Source organism: Somniosus microcephalus, chromosome 2 (assembly GCF_052327205.1).
Source record: "Somniosus microcephalus isolate GS21.2 chromosome 2, FLI_Smic_1.0, whole genome shotgun sequence".
In the NCBI taxonomy this organism is placed as follows: domain Eukaryota; kingdom Metazoa; phylum Chordata; class Chondrichthyes; order Squaliformes; family Somniosidae; genus Somniosus; species Somniosus microcephalus.
Genome location: NC_140988.1, coordinates 17,209,272 through 17,223,523, shown reverse-complemented (window position 1 = coordinate 17,223,523; position 14,252 = coordinate 17,209,272). Strand labels below are relative to the sequence as shown.

At 46.4% G+C, this 14,252-nt stretch overlaps 2 protein-coding genes across 10 annotated transcripts in view; one reads left to right on the top strand and one right to left on the bottom strand.

Moving 5' to 3' along the window:
- The window catches only part of aimp1a (aminoacyl tRNA synthetase complex interacting multifunctional protein 1a), a 90,749-nt gene extending 85,909 nt beyond the window's left edge, over positions 1-4,840 (bottom strand). For 2 of the 3 annotated variants that reach the window (XM_086007005.1, XM_086007037.1), the window contains exon 1: positions 4,617-4,718. In XM_086007005.1, coding sequence (XP_085863131.1) covers positions 4,617-4,705 — 89 coding nt within the window. In that variant the 5' untranslated portion in view covers positions 4,706-4,718. The other variant, XM_086007013.1, reaches the window with a different exon arrangement.
- Positions 4,841-4,869: 29 nt separating this feature from the next.
- Positions 4,870-14,252, top strand: part of tbck (TBC1 domain containing kinase) — a 223,106-nt gene continuing 213,723 nt past the window's right edge. For 4 of the 7 annotated variants that reach the window (XM_086006990.1, XM_086006973.1, XM_086006934.1 and 1 more), the window contains exon 1: positions 4,999-5,086. The gene's annotated coding sequence lies outside the window, so the exon portion shown is untranslated. Of the gene's footprint in view, positions 5,087-14,252 lie in introns of all 7 variants that reach the window. The other 3 variants (XM_086006962.1, XM_086006942.1, XM_086006952.1) reach the window with 3 other exon arrangements.

Sequence of the window (14,252 nt, the reverse complement as noted above, 5' to 3'; positions counted from 1 at the left end):
CCCTACCATTGGTGGCCATACCTTCAGTGGCCTAGGCTCGACATGCTAACATTTCCTCCCTATACCCCTCCCTCCTTAAAATTGACCTCGTTTTGTCTCGGTTGAGTCAGCATATGCAGTCTAGCTGTACTCTGTCAACTCTAAGGGGTGAGGTCACTGGGCGAGCGCAACAGTGAAATTACTAAAAAGACTTGCATTTATATAGCGCCTTTCATGACCACCGGAAATCCCAAAGCACTTTACAGCCAATGAAGTACTTTTTGGAGTGTAGTCACTGTTGTAATGTAGGAAACGTGGCAGTCAATTTGCGCACAGCAAGCTCCCACAAATAGCAACGTGATAATGACCAGATAATCTGTTTCAGTGATGTTACTGAGGGATAAATATTGGCCAGGACACCTGGGATAACTCCCCTGCTTTAATTCAAATTCTTCAGTTTATGTTTAAATGTGTCTAACATGCGGTCAACAATGACACTGCTTGTTGATCACCCCTCCTAATCCCTCCGTCTTCGGTGCAATGCCATTAACACCCTCTGTGCAGCAAAGTGGCACTCTGTAGGTTTAAGGTGCTATATAAATGCAGGTTGTGGTTAGTAGGGGAGGGGAGGGGAGGGGAGGGGATGGGGTGGGTATTTTGCAGTGTCAGCTGTGGCTCAGTGGGTAGCCCTCTCGCATCTGAGTCAGAAGGTCATGGGTTCAAGTCCCACTCCACAGACTTGAGCACAAAGATGTCAGCTGACACTCCAGTGCGGTGCTGAGGGAGTGCTGCACTGTCGGAGGTGCCGTCTTTCGGATGAGACATTAAACCCCGTCTGCCCTCTCAGGTGGGTGTAAAATATCCCACGGCATTATTGGAAGAAGAGCAGGGGAGATCACCCCGGTGTCCTGGCCAATATTTACCCCTCAATCAACATCACTAAAACAGATTATCTGGTCATTATCACATTGCTGTTTGTGGGAGCTTGCTGTGGGCAAATTGGCTGCCACGTTTCCTACATTACAACAGTGACTACACTTCAAAGGTACTTGGCTGTAAAGCGCTTTGGGACGTCCTGAGGTCGTGAAAGGCAAGTCTTTCTTGTATAAATGCAGGTTATGGTTAGTGGGGGAGGAGATGGGGGGGATTTTTGTTTAAATAGGGTGTTGATGACATCATGGGGGAGCAAAGAGGCCCGAATGGGTCACCCAGCCCCGCGTGGGTGGGGGTTAGGGTTTGGGATTAGAATTAAAGCCGGACAGTGGCTAAAGCTATCAGCTACCTGCTACCCTCCCCTTCCCCCACCCCAGCATGTGTTGACCGACAACCCTAGGCACGCTGTTAATATTGTCCACACGCATAAGGTGTCACCTCAGCTACGTCTCCAGGAGTTTGGGGGGGGTGGGAGCGGCGGTCTGCGTCTCTTTAAATGAATGAATTTGTAAAAAATGTATTTATCTGATCACGGGATGTGGCCGTCGCTGGCAAGGCCAGCATTTATTGCCCTTTGAGAAGATGGTGGTGAGCTGCCTTCTCGCTGCAGACCATCGTAGCAGGCTTTCTTTTGATACGACAGAGCGGCCATTTCGAAGGGCAGTTAAAAGTCAGCTACATTGCTGTGGGTCTGGAGTCACATATAGGGTACCAGTCTGGGTAAGGAAGGCAGATTTCCTTCCCTAAAAGTACATTAGTGAACCAGATGGGGTTTTTACAAACAATAATAGTCATCATTAATGATACTAGCTTTTTAGTCCAGATTTATTTAATTATGGTGTGATTTGAACTCTTGTCTACCAGATCATTGGTCCCAGGCCTCTAGATTACTGGTCCAGTAACAGCCACTATGTACCCCTGTAACACAACACTAGAGTGAAATGCGAGATAGTGGAATGAAATCCTAACTCGCAAACCGGGAATTCTTGAGGACAGAGAGGCACTCAAACAAAGCAATCTCTGGAGTCGGAGAGAAAGCCCTGCACTGCTGTCTCTGCTGGAGGGATTATATGGTCTCATCTGCCGAGCGCACACATCCCCAACATTCATACACATGCTTCAGATCCTTGCTGCCTGATAAGGGGATACTTTCAGAGACATACTAAAGGACAGGGGCATACAGGCAGATCTCTTTATCTTATTATTTCCATAAGGATTAAAGGTGCTTCTATTGATCGTAGTCATAACTTGTACCATTTATTTTAAGTTGCCGTGGTGGGATTTGAACTCACGACCACCTATCCGCGGCATAACTAGGACTGCCTATTTTCACCTCCATTACATCGTCCGTCTCTGCCCTTGCCTCAGCTCATCTGCTGCTGAAACCCTCATCCATGCCTTTGTTACCTCTAGACGTGACTATTCCAACGCACTCCTGGCTCACCTCCCACATTCTACCCTACGTAAACTTGGTCATCCAAAACTTGCACCAAGTCCCGTTCGCCCATCACCCCCTGTGCTCGCTGACCTACATTGGCTCCCGGTTAAGCAACGCCTCGATTTCAAAATTCTCATCCTTGTTTTCAAATCCCTCCATGGCCTCGCCCCCTCCCTATCTCTAATCTCCTGCAGCCCCACAACCGCCCTCCCCAAAGAGATATCTGCGCTCCTCTAATTCTGCCCTCTTGAGCATCCCTGATTATAAATCGCTCAACCACTGGCGACCGTGCCTTTTGCTGAATGGGTCCGAAGCTCTAAAATTCCCTGCCTAAACCTCTCCGCCTCTCTCTCCTCCTTAAAACCTGCCTCTTTGACCAAGCTTTTGGTCACCTGCCCCAATATCTCATGTGGCTCGGTGTCAAATTAAAAAAAAAAAATCTTATAATACTCCTGTGAAGCGTCTTGGGGCGCTTTACTACATTAAAGGCGCTATATAAATACAAGCTGTTGTTTATTTCAGATCCGTGCTGCCTGATGAGGGGAATACTTTCAGAGAAAGAAAGACTTTCTACCACAGAAGGCAGTGGAGGCCAATTCATTAAATATATTCAAGAAGGAGTTAGATATATTTCTTAAGGCTAAAGGGATCAAGGGATGTGGGGAGAAAGCAGGGACAGGGTACTGAGTTTGGATGATCAGCGATGATCTCATTGAATGGCGGAGCAGGCTCGAGGGGCCGAATGGCCTACTCCTATCTTCTATGTCTTGCATTTATATAGCGGCTTAATTGACCACCTGACGTCTCAAAGCGCTTTACAGCCAATGAAGTACTTTTGGAGTGTAGTCACTGTTGTAGAGCCAGACGAAAGGATGGGGTGAGGGTGAACTCTATCATACTATTTCCATAAGGTGCTTCTGTTGATCATAATTAAATAAATCTGGGATGGGTACAAGTTATTATTTTTTTTCCATTTTTAAACTGCCGTGGGTGGGATTTTAGAGCTGACGTCTAACTGGGAATCATGAGGCCCAGAAATAACAACAGAAAATGCTGGAAAAACTCAGCAGGCCAGGCAACATCCGTGGAGAGAAAATAGAGTCAAAGTTTCAGGTCAAACCCTTTGTTAAGACTGGAAAGGCACAGGAAATGAAATAGATTGAAAGGCCAGGCTGGGAGAGAACAAAAGAGAAGTGAAGATACATTAAGATGTATTCAAAATGAGACGAGATGATGATAGGACTAGTGGAGACAAAAGACGGCTCTAGATTAGGTGTGAAATGCGCTGGCAGAATGGGAGACAGCTGCCACGTGGGAGAGGAAAAAGGGGGGGGGGGGGGGGGGAGAGGAAAAAGGGGGGGGGGGGGGGGGGGGAGAGGAAAAAGGGGGGGGGGGAGAGGAAAAAGGGGGGGGGGGGGGAGAGGAAAAAGGGGGGGGGGGGGAGAGAGAAAAGGGCAAAAACAAAGGTGTGGATAAAAAATAAGCAAAAATGTTATGGTCTGAAGTCCGGAAGGCTGCAAAGTGCCTAATTGGAAGATGAGGTGCTGTTCCTCGAGCTTACGCTGAGCTTCCGTGGAACAATGCAAGAGCCCGAGTACAGTGAGGTCTGAGTGGGAATGGGGCGGTGAATTAAAATGACAGGTGACCGGAAGCTCGGGGCTCATCCTTACGGACTGAACGTAGGGTGTTCCACAAAGCGGTCACCCAATCTGCGTGTGGTCTCCCCAAGGACGCTTCAAGGACACGATCAAAGCCTCCTTGAAAAAGTGCAACATCCCCACCGACACCTGGGAATCCCTGGCCCAAGACCGCACAAATTGGAGGAGAAGCATCCAGGAAGGCGCCGAACACCTCGAGTCTCTTCGCCGGGAGCAAGCGGAAGCCAAGCACAGGCAGCGCAAGGAGCGCACGTCAACCCAAGCACCCCACCCACCCCTTCAACCACCGTCTGCCCTGCCTGTGACAGAGGCTGTAGGTCCCGCATTGGACTCATCAGTCACCTGAGAACTCATTTTTAATGTGGAAGCAAGTCAGCCTCAGTTCCGAGGGACTGCCTAAGATAGAGGGTCTCCCCAATGAGGCCCAGGCCGGGCTGCCTTACCAATCCAGGGAACACGGCCGCTGCGCCAGCGTTCCCGATAGAGGCATGCATTAATGAATAAAAAGGCAAAGCGCGCACACACACGGCCAACCGAGGTGTGGGTGCGGCCGCCAGCGCTGACAGGGCCATCGAGCGGCCCGCCGGGCAATAATTTATTTTACTCACATCGACGCCGCCAACCGTCCTCTTCCCGGGGACCTGGCGGCCCCCAGCGCAACCGTCTTATACCCGCCTGCCTGCCTGCAACGCTGCATTTATTCCATCCCCCTTTACCTAACACCTTACCTTCCATCTCATTCGGGGGGAAACCCACACAATCCCGTTTTTTTTTGTCGTCGCTCTGAATAGATTTATATATTTAATATCCAAAACCAGCGCGGTCACCAAAAGGGGAGGAGGGGGCTTGACACCCTCCGAATGCATTGTGGGAGTTGTAGTTCGCCAGACTCTCAATTGCCATTGGTGCGAATTGCCAGCTGAACTACAAGTCCCAGTGTGCACAGGCTGCTGAGGCGAAGCAAGCGGTAAGCAAATGGGGGTCTGTTGATGGGGACTGGAGTGCTGCAGCCTGTGGGGTAGTTTGTCGGTGAGGAATGTACGAATTCTCCTCGGCTTATACTTTTAAGTACTGACTGGTCAGTAACTGCACTGTGGTAACGTTAATGAGCAGCTGCCTTCTGATTTACCGGGGCATGGTATCCAGGGATGAGGGACTGAGGAAGCTGGGGGTTGTTCTCCTTGGAGCAGAGAAGGTTGAGAAGGAGATTTGATTGAGGTGTTCAAAAATTATGATGGGTTAGATAGAGAGAAAGGAGGAAGGGTCGAGAACCAGAGGACACAGATTTTACGGTGATTGGTAGAAGAAGCAAAGGCGACCTGAGGAAAAGCTTTCTTATGCAGTGAGTGGTTAGGATCTGGAATGCATTTCCTGAAAGTGTGGTGGAGGCAGACTCAATTGTGGCTTTCAAAAGGGAATTGGATAAGTACTTGAAGGGAAAAAAATTGAAGGGTTACGGGGAAAGGGCGGGGGCAGTGGGACTAGTTGAAGTGCTCTTGCAGAGAGCCTCGACGGGCCGAATGGGCTACTTTTGTGCTGTAGCCATTCTATGAACAGGCGGTGCCTGGATTCTCTTGCATCCACCTCCTGCAGGACAATTTAATTCTTTATAATAACATTGCATTTCCTTACACCTCAAAAGAAAGTTACGGATCAGTAAGGCCATTCCGTCCATCTTACTTCATGCATCCAGCAACACCCGACAGTTCTCCATCCCCATCGCAGCATCCAGCTGGTTCTGAAATGTTTCCTGGGTTTTTACTCCCTTTTAATCTATCTGGGAGTTGATCACTCTATACAAAGAAGTATTTTGTGATATCTGTTCTAAATTTGCCTTTTGCTAGTTTGAACCCATGGCCCCTTCTACTCTTGTTTTTTCATTTAAAGTAATTTTCTGGATATACCTTTTTCAGAACTATGAAAATATTTGCAGGGTTAAAGCAGGGGAGTGGTATTAATTGGATAGCTCTTTCACAGAACCAGCACAGGCATGATTTGCTGAATGGCCTGTGTTGTATAATTCTGTGATTTACAATCCGGTATACCTCCATAAGATTACCTGCCAGGTACTTTTGCAAGCTGAAAAACTCAAATCTCTCCTCATAAACAAAGACCTCTATCATTAGGGATCAGTTCTTGTACTTTACAAATTAATTAATACTGTTTGGGGCCTTCCAGGCCTGGACTAAACCTGTTTTGTATCTACACAACTTGAGTACATTAGGTGTTTATATTGAGTAATGACTGGCTCAGTTGGCTGAATCTTCCTTTAATGTGAATTAATTCAGTGGGGCTTTTCTTGCTGGTTTCCTTGGTCTCACTGTAGATCTGTCCCCTCTTTGCTCAGCTGCTCTCGAGACGCCCTTGGCTGTTTTGCCTTGTCTGGCAGCTCCGAGCTTTCACTTTTTGGCTTCTTTGAAACCACTGGGTTTTTCTCTGCTTCTCCCTAGTTGAGGTGCACCAGCCTTCAGGGATACACTTCCCTGCCACATACTTCCCAATGGTGTCTCACTCTGATTTGACCTTTCCCCTTTGGCACTCACTCACCCTTCGTCTCTTGAATCCTTGAGCCCTCAGTGTGACTAAACTAGTGTCTCACATCAGCTTGTGTCTCACTATCCTTGTCTTTCTCTGTGGTTCTCACTATTCTACCCTCAACTTTGTTCCCTACATAGAAACATAGAAGATAGGAGCAGGAGTAGGCCATTCGGCCTCTCGAGCTTGCTCCGCCATTCAGTGCGATCATGGCTGATCATCCAATCTCAGTACCCTGTCCCTGCCTTCTCCCCATATCCCTTGATCCCTTTAGCCTGAAGAAATATATCTAACTCCTTCTTGAATATATTTAATGAATTGGCCTCAACTGCCTTCTGTGGTAGAGAATTCCACAGGTTCACCACTCTCTGGGTGAAGAAATTCATCCTCATCTCTGTCCTAAATGGCTTACCCCTTATCTTTAGACTGTGACCCCTGGTTCTGGACTCCCCCACCATTGGGAACATCCTTCCTGCATCTAGTCTGTCTAGTCCTGTTAGAATTTTATAAGTTTCAATGAGATCCCCTCTCATTCTTCTAAACTCCAGCGAGTACAAGCCCAATCGACCCAATCTCTCCTCATACGTCATTCCTGCCGTCCCAAGTATCAGTCTGGTGAATCTACGCACCCTTACTTTCCCTAGTGCGCTCCTATCTTCTCAATGCCTCTGTTGCTGCTGCTCCCTTTTATAGATTTCTTCCTGCCCTCAACTTTTTCTGTATTACTATTCTTGCCCTGTTTTCCTCTTTGTCTTAGGTCAATGCAGAGGGAGTGGCCAACTAACACTAGACTGCTCCTGTACTATGGTTATATCCCTAAAGCCTTGGCTCTGGTAGCACTCGTGCCTTCGAGTCAGAAGGTCGTGGGTTCAAGCCCCATTCCAGAGACTTGAGCATAAAGATCTAGGCTGACACTCCAGTGCAGTGCTGAGGGAGTGCTGCACTGTCGGAGGTGCCATTTTTCATATGAGACGTTAAACTGAGGTCCTGTCTGCCCCCTCGGGTGGATGTAAAAAAAAATACCATGACAGTATTTGAATAAGAGCAGGGTAGTTCTCACGGTGTCTTGGCCAATATTTATCCCTGAAACATCAGTACAAAAGCAGATTATCAGGTCATTATCTCATTGCTGCTTGTGGGACCGTGCTGTATGCAAATTGGCTGCTGCGTTTCCTATACTACAACAGTGATTTAACTTTAAAAAAAGTACTTATTGGCTGTAAATCAAATCAAATCAAAATCAAATCAAATCAACTTTTATTGTCATTGTTAGTGCACAAGTGCAGTACAACGAAATGTAGGCTTGCGGCTCCCGAGAGTGTACATTTAGATTAAGACATTTAAACATTCAACATACATTTGGCTTGTAATACATTAACATAAACATAACCATAATAAAGTGCATTGGCAGATGTGCAGGCTTTAGAGTTTATTTGTGGAGTTTAGTAGGATGACAGCCCTGGGAAAGAAGCTGTTCCTAAATCTGGTCGTACGGGTGCGAATGCATCTGTAGCGTCCCCCAGATGGCAGGAGGGTGAACAGACTGTGACTGGGGTGGGTAGGGTCTGCCCCCTCAGGTGGACATAAAAGATCCCATGACAGTATTCCAATAGGAGCAGGGTAGCTCTCCCAGTGACTGGACTGGAATTTGAATTGCACACCGTGTCCTCGCCCTCCAGCTAATCAGGGAGCCCTGTTACAACTCTTAATTTCAACTTTAGGATAGCGCTGGATGCTCAAATCATGATCCAGTTACTTATGGTTTCACACGTTTTATAGCTAGTTTTCTTTGACAGTTTTACCCGGTAACGTTAAATACAACACCAAACATTTTTGAGTGTATCAGCCCTTTTTGAAATGAGACTTTCCTCCAGTACCAGTTATTTTTTCATTTCCATTCATTCTTCTCCCTCACCAGCCCAAGTACTGTTTGGCCGTTCACAGTCCAGGGAAACTTTCCTTTTCGTATTTTTTCCCCTGTCTGTGGGGAAAGTGCTTTTTCTTTTGGCAGGTGTTAATCTGTGTTGTACTACAGGAAACTCTTTTTTATCCGGGACCGGCGTGGTGCCAGTTTACCAAAAAGTCTGGATTACAGAGCGGTATGGTTAAAAGGTATGAGAGCTCCGTACACAGCAACAAATCCAGGCTTCCCTGTTGCTTAGCAACAGGTGCAAGAAATCCAGCCACAGACCAAGTGTCCCTGTTGCTTAGCAACAAGTGCAGGAACCCCAGTTACACAGCCACAGATCCAGGAATGGCTACTAATATGAAGTAAAACTTACCTGAACCTACTCCTGAATTTTGCCGGTTAACACAGATTTCCGGTTATTTAGGTGCTGGTAAATCGAGAGTTTCCTGTATTCTGCATGCAAATGTGTTGGGGTACTGAAGCTGTTTCATTATGGGACATTGTGTCCTGTTTACCTTAATGGGTTGTCTCTGATGGCAAGAGTATTGTTGGAGGGGGCTATGTGCTATCCGAGTAACTGATTCCTTGCTCAGGAGCTGGTCAAGTTCTGCCCCATTGAATGCAAAGTGCCATCGGTGACCAAAGTAAGTTTTTTTTATTCTGGCTGCTGGCAAGCTGGGCTGTTAGACAACAAGTTGTGTATGAATACTCTTGTGGCAGGACCCCCCATCTTCCACCCTCCATAAACCTGAGCTCATCCAAAACTCTGCCCATGTCTTAACTCGCACCAAGTCCCATTCACCCATCAACCCATTGCTCGCTGTCCTACATTGGCTGACAGTTCGGCATCACCTCAGTTTTAAAATTCCCATCCTTGTTTTCTAATCCCTCCATGGCCTCGCCCCTCCCTGTCTCTCTAACCTCCTCCAGCCCTACAACCCTCAGATCTCTGCGCTTCTCCAATTCTGGCCTCTTGCGCATCCCCTATTTTAATCGCTCAACCAATTTACGGCTGTGCTTTCAGCTGCCTAGAAACATAGAAGATAGGAGCAGGAGTAGGCCATTCGGCCCCTCGAGCCTGCTCCGCCATTTAATGAGATCATGGCTGATCATCCAAATTCAGTACCCTGTCCCTGCCTTCTCCCCATATCCCTTCATCCCTTTAGCCTTAAGAAATATATCCAACTCCTTCTTGAATATATTTAATATAGGCCCTAATCTCTGGAATTCCCTCCCTAAACCTCTCTACCCCTCCTCCTGTAAAATGCTCCTTAAAACCTACCTCTTTGACCAAGCTTTTGGTCATCTGTCCTGATATCTCCTTATGTGGTTCGGTGTCAAATTTTGTTTGATAATCGCTCCTGTGCAGCGCCTTGGGACGTTTTGCTACATTAAAGCCGCTTGATAAATGCAACTTGTTGTATTGCGGAATCCAGCTGACAGTATAAATGAAGATGAATGCAGCACTAAGGGAACCGGGGCATATTTTGCAACAGCTCGTATTGAACACAGTTCTGCAATTGTAAATCGGTGTCAGCCTTCAAAACATGCCCAGTTTCCTTGCATTCTGTTTTAAGTTCCGCTGATATTCCTCAATCTAGATAATGCAGCATAACAGCGATCTGAATGTTTTTTGTGCTGCATTGATTGTGGCTTGTCCCAGTTGCTTGTGATTTTTTTTTTTTCCCCCTTAAAAAGTAGTGGGTGTGTTTGTGATTGAGAGTGTATCTACAGGAAACTTTGGTTTATCCAGAGGTTAACTGTCCGGAATGCTCGATCCACCGGCAAAATTCAGGAGTCGGTTCAGTAAGGTTTTTTTCTTTTCGTTGCTTTTTTTTCAACCAGTCAGGCTCTGCAAGGTCTAGCTGAAGCTGTTGCTAAGCTACAGAGACGCTTGCAAGCTTCGGCCGACTGTTTAGAAGCTGTTGCTAACAGGGTTTGTTGCTAGATATGGAGCTCAAAAGCATCCGTATGTTTTAACATTAGCGCTGGTTTGTCCGGCAGTTTTGATGGGACGGCAACAGCACGGTCCCGTCGGTGCTGGATATCACAAAGTTTCCTGTACTATGATTGGTGTGATATTCTTATGAGAAAATCACGTTCCTCTTAAACTGATCAGGACAGTCCTTGCCTACGTGTGTCAGGCTGGCTCAGTTGGTAGCACTCTTGCCTCAGTCAGAAAGCTGTGGGTTCAAGTCCCTCTCCAGGACAGAAGCCCATAATCTGCGCTGACACCAATGCAGTACTGAGGGAGTGCTGCATTGTTGGAGGTATTGTCTATCAGATGAGATGCTGAACTGAGGCCCCATGCGACTGCTCAGGTGGACACAAAAGATCCCGTTGCACTGTTCAAAGAAGAGCAGGGAAGTTCTCCTGCCGTCTTGGCCAATATTTATCCGTTAACCCACATCGCTAAATTGCTGTTTGTGGGGGCTTGCCGTGTTTGCCTACAAAACACTTCAAAAGGCCAGTCTGAAGTGCTTTGGGATGTCCTAAGGATTCAAAAGTCGCTTGATAAATGCAAGTTCTTTCTTTACTTAAAGTACTTTTTCTGATTTAAAACAAAAACCCTGAGTTGCTGGGAGAGATTCCTATATTTGCCCTGCTTTGTCTTCCCGAAGGTGACCTTCTGTATCGGGGCTCCACACTGAGTTTGCACCTGTTCCACTGATGTCAGGGACATTTGGAACAGGGCCGGTGTTGAACGGTACTAGCCTTCTGTTTGGTATGCCGCGCTTAGATGTGACTCTATTGGGTTTCTTGTGGTGTTTCTCACTAAGCCGTGGCAGTGATACCGAAGAGATTAATTGAGATAAGGGCATCTAGTATCAGGGGAGATGTGCCAAATTAGGTAGAGAAGTGACTATATGTAGAAAGTACTAGCTGATATTTTCTCAGTGGAATCAAGAGTCTAATGGGAAGTGCCGCAGTGATTAGACATGGGCGCAATGCTGTTTCTCACCTCCGTCAATGGCATTGCGAAGGATCTATTGAGCAGGACATCCACATTTAAAAACTAAATGAGCCAAAAAGCCAGTTAGTATTCAGCAGTGATCTGGAAATCTTGTTGCTTGGGCAGAAGAGGAACATTTTACGTATTGGATCAGAAAATGTTGTGGTAACAGCTTACATTTATATAGTGCTTCTCATGTAGAAAATGTTAAGAGTGCTTTACTGAGTACTGAGCACTGGGCAGGGGAGTGGGTTGGTTAGGGTGAAGGCTTGTTTTTTTTAAAAAAAAAGGTTTTAAGTAGGCTTCTGAACTTGGGAGAGGGAGATTGTGAGGTGGAGGGATTTTGGAAAGGAGTTCCAAACAATGGGACATAGTGGCTGAAGGAACAGATGACGGCTGCTAATGAAGTGGGAGGGAGCAGGGAACGAGAAGGCGATCCGTATCAGAGGAGTAGAGAGTAAATGGAAGGACATTTTAGTTGAAGGAGGTCACACAGGTAGGGTGGGATAAGGCTATGGAAAGAATTGAGGACAAGAATGGGGATCTTCTAATCGATCCTTTGGGCTACAGGAAGCCAGTGAAGCTTATTGAGGATGAGAAGTGGGGTGCGGGGTTTTGTGTGCAGGAAGGGATGTGGAACTCGGTGTTTTGTGAGAATGAGGAGGGCAGCAAGAAGAACACTCAAGTTTGGAGATGATGAAGTAATGGACAAGGTGTAGAGGGAGAGGCAGAGACGGGCACTATTTTGGAGATGGAAGAAGGCAGTCTTGGGGACAGGTCAGATGTGTGCAAGGAAGGTCTGCTTGGGGTTAGGCTGAGGTTTTGCACATCTGGGCTAAGCTTGAAATGGAAACCAGGGAGGTTGCTCGAGTCTCAAGTGGTATAACAGAGATCCTGGTGGGAACCAGAGAGTGTAGCTTTGGGGCTATTGACATTAAAGTGTATTATGTTGTTTATATATAAGTTTCAATATAAGTGTGGGTAATTTTCTTTTATTCCCTATAGGCAGAACATTTGACTTTTGTACATTAACCAAAGTTACTAAATAATAGTAATTGTTTCAGACTGTATTAAATCCTGCTTCAGAAGTCTAATCTTCCTACCTGTGCATGACAAAAACATTGGAAGGTTGCCACAGAATGAAAAGCAATAAGAAATTAGACGTTTTGATAGATGAGAAAGCACAAAGGAGCAAAAATATTTTGGGATATACCATCTCTGCTGACAAGCGAGACAAATGTTTCCCTTCAAGAAAAATCATTTGTTTTGCAGAAGAATCTTGGGAACCTTTTGCTGCAGTTATAGAAACATCGAAGATAGGAGCAGGAGTAGGCCATTCGGCCTCTCGAGCCTGCTCCGCCATTCAATGCAATCATGGCTGATCATCCAAACTCAGTACCCGGTCCCTGCTTTCTCCCCATACCCCTTGATCCCTTTAGCCATAAGAAATATATCCAACTCCTTCTTGAATATATTTAATGAATTGGCCTCTACTGCCTTCTGTGGTAGAGAATTCCACAGGTTCACCACTCTCTGGGTGAAGAAATTCCTCCTCATTTCTGCCCTAAATGGCTTACCCCTTATCCTTGGACTGTGACCCCTGGTTCTGGACTCCCCGACTATTGGGAACATCCTTCCTGCATCTAGTCTGTCCAGTCCTGTCAGAATGTTATAAGTTTCAGTGAGAGCCCCTCTCATTCTTCTAAACTCCAGCGAGTATAAGCCCAATGAACCCAATCTCATACGTCATTCCTGCCATCCCAGATATCAGTCTGGTGAATCTTCGCTGAATTATCCTGCTACCTTCACAGCATTGTGAAGTGGATTGGGCTGTGCTTTGGTGCTAAATTGGCAGCTAAAGGCCAGTGTTGTGAGGCCCCCTCCAGGAAGCCATCTCCCAATGGCTGCAATATAACTCCACCCTTGGCTCATATTTGCCAAAGTGCATGTGACTAACTATTTTGGTCCCACTTTCAGAGCCCAAGTCAGAGAGCATTCCACATTAAGATGCGGGGATGTATCTGACAGATGATGCAAATCATACTAGCAGTGATCTCGTTTGGTCTACAATCATTTTCTACTCTTGCATTCCTTTGCATGTTGGATGGTGAGGAAAACAACTCGGGAAGTCAAAGAAACAATCTTCTGTGCAGTGCAGACTTGGCTAAGAATGGAACCGCTGTCGTGACATGAAGCGCATTCATAGACTTAATGTTAGAACATTAATTCTAACAGTAACTCAAAAGCTCACGAACAGCAGATTGCAAAGCTTTTTGGAAAGTGATTTAGTAAAATACCTTTTTATATTAAACATCTGGTTGTAATACAGCAAAAGCAAAATACTGCGGAATCTGGAAATCAGGAATAAAAATAGAAAATGCTGGAAACACTCAGCAGGTCAGGCAGTATCTGTGGAGAGAGAAACCGAGTTAACGTTTCAGGTCAATGACCTTTCGTCAGAACGAATGAAAGGTCAGCGACCCGAAATGCTAACTCTTCAATGCAAGAGGATTTGAGTACAGCAGCAAGGATGTCTTACTACAGTTATACAGGGCTTGGTGAGACCACACCTGGAGTACTGTGTGCAGTTTTGGTCTCCTTACCTAAGAAAGGATATACTTGCCATAGAGGGAGTGCAGCGAAGGTTCACCAGACTGATTCCTGGGATGGCAGGACTGTCGTATGAGGAGAGATTGGGTCGACTAGGCCTGTATTCACTAGAGTTTAGAAGAATGAGAGGGGATCTCATTGAAATGTATAAAATTCTGACAGGGCTAGACAGACTGGATGCAGGGAGGATGTTTCCCCTGGCTGAGGAGTCTAGACCGAGGGGTCACAGTCTCAGGA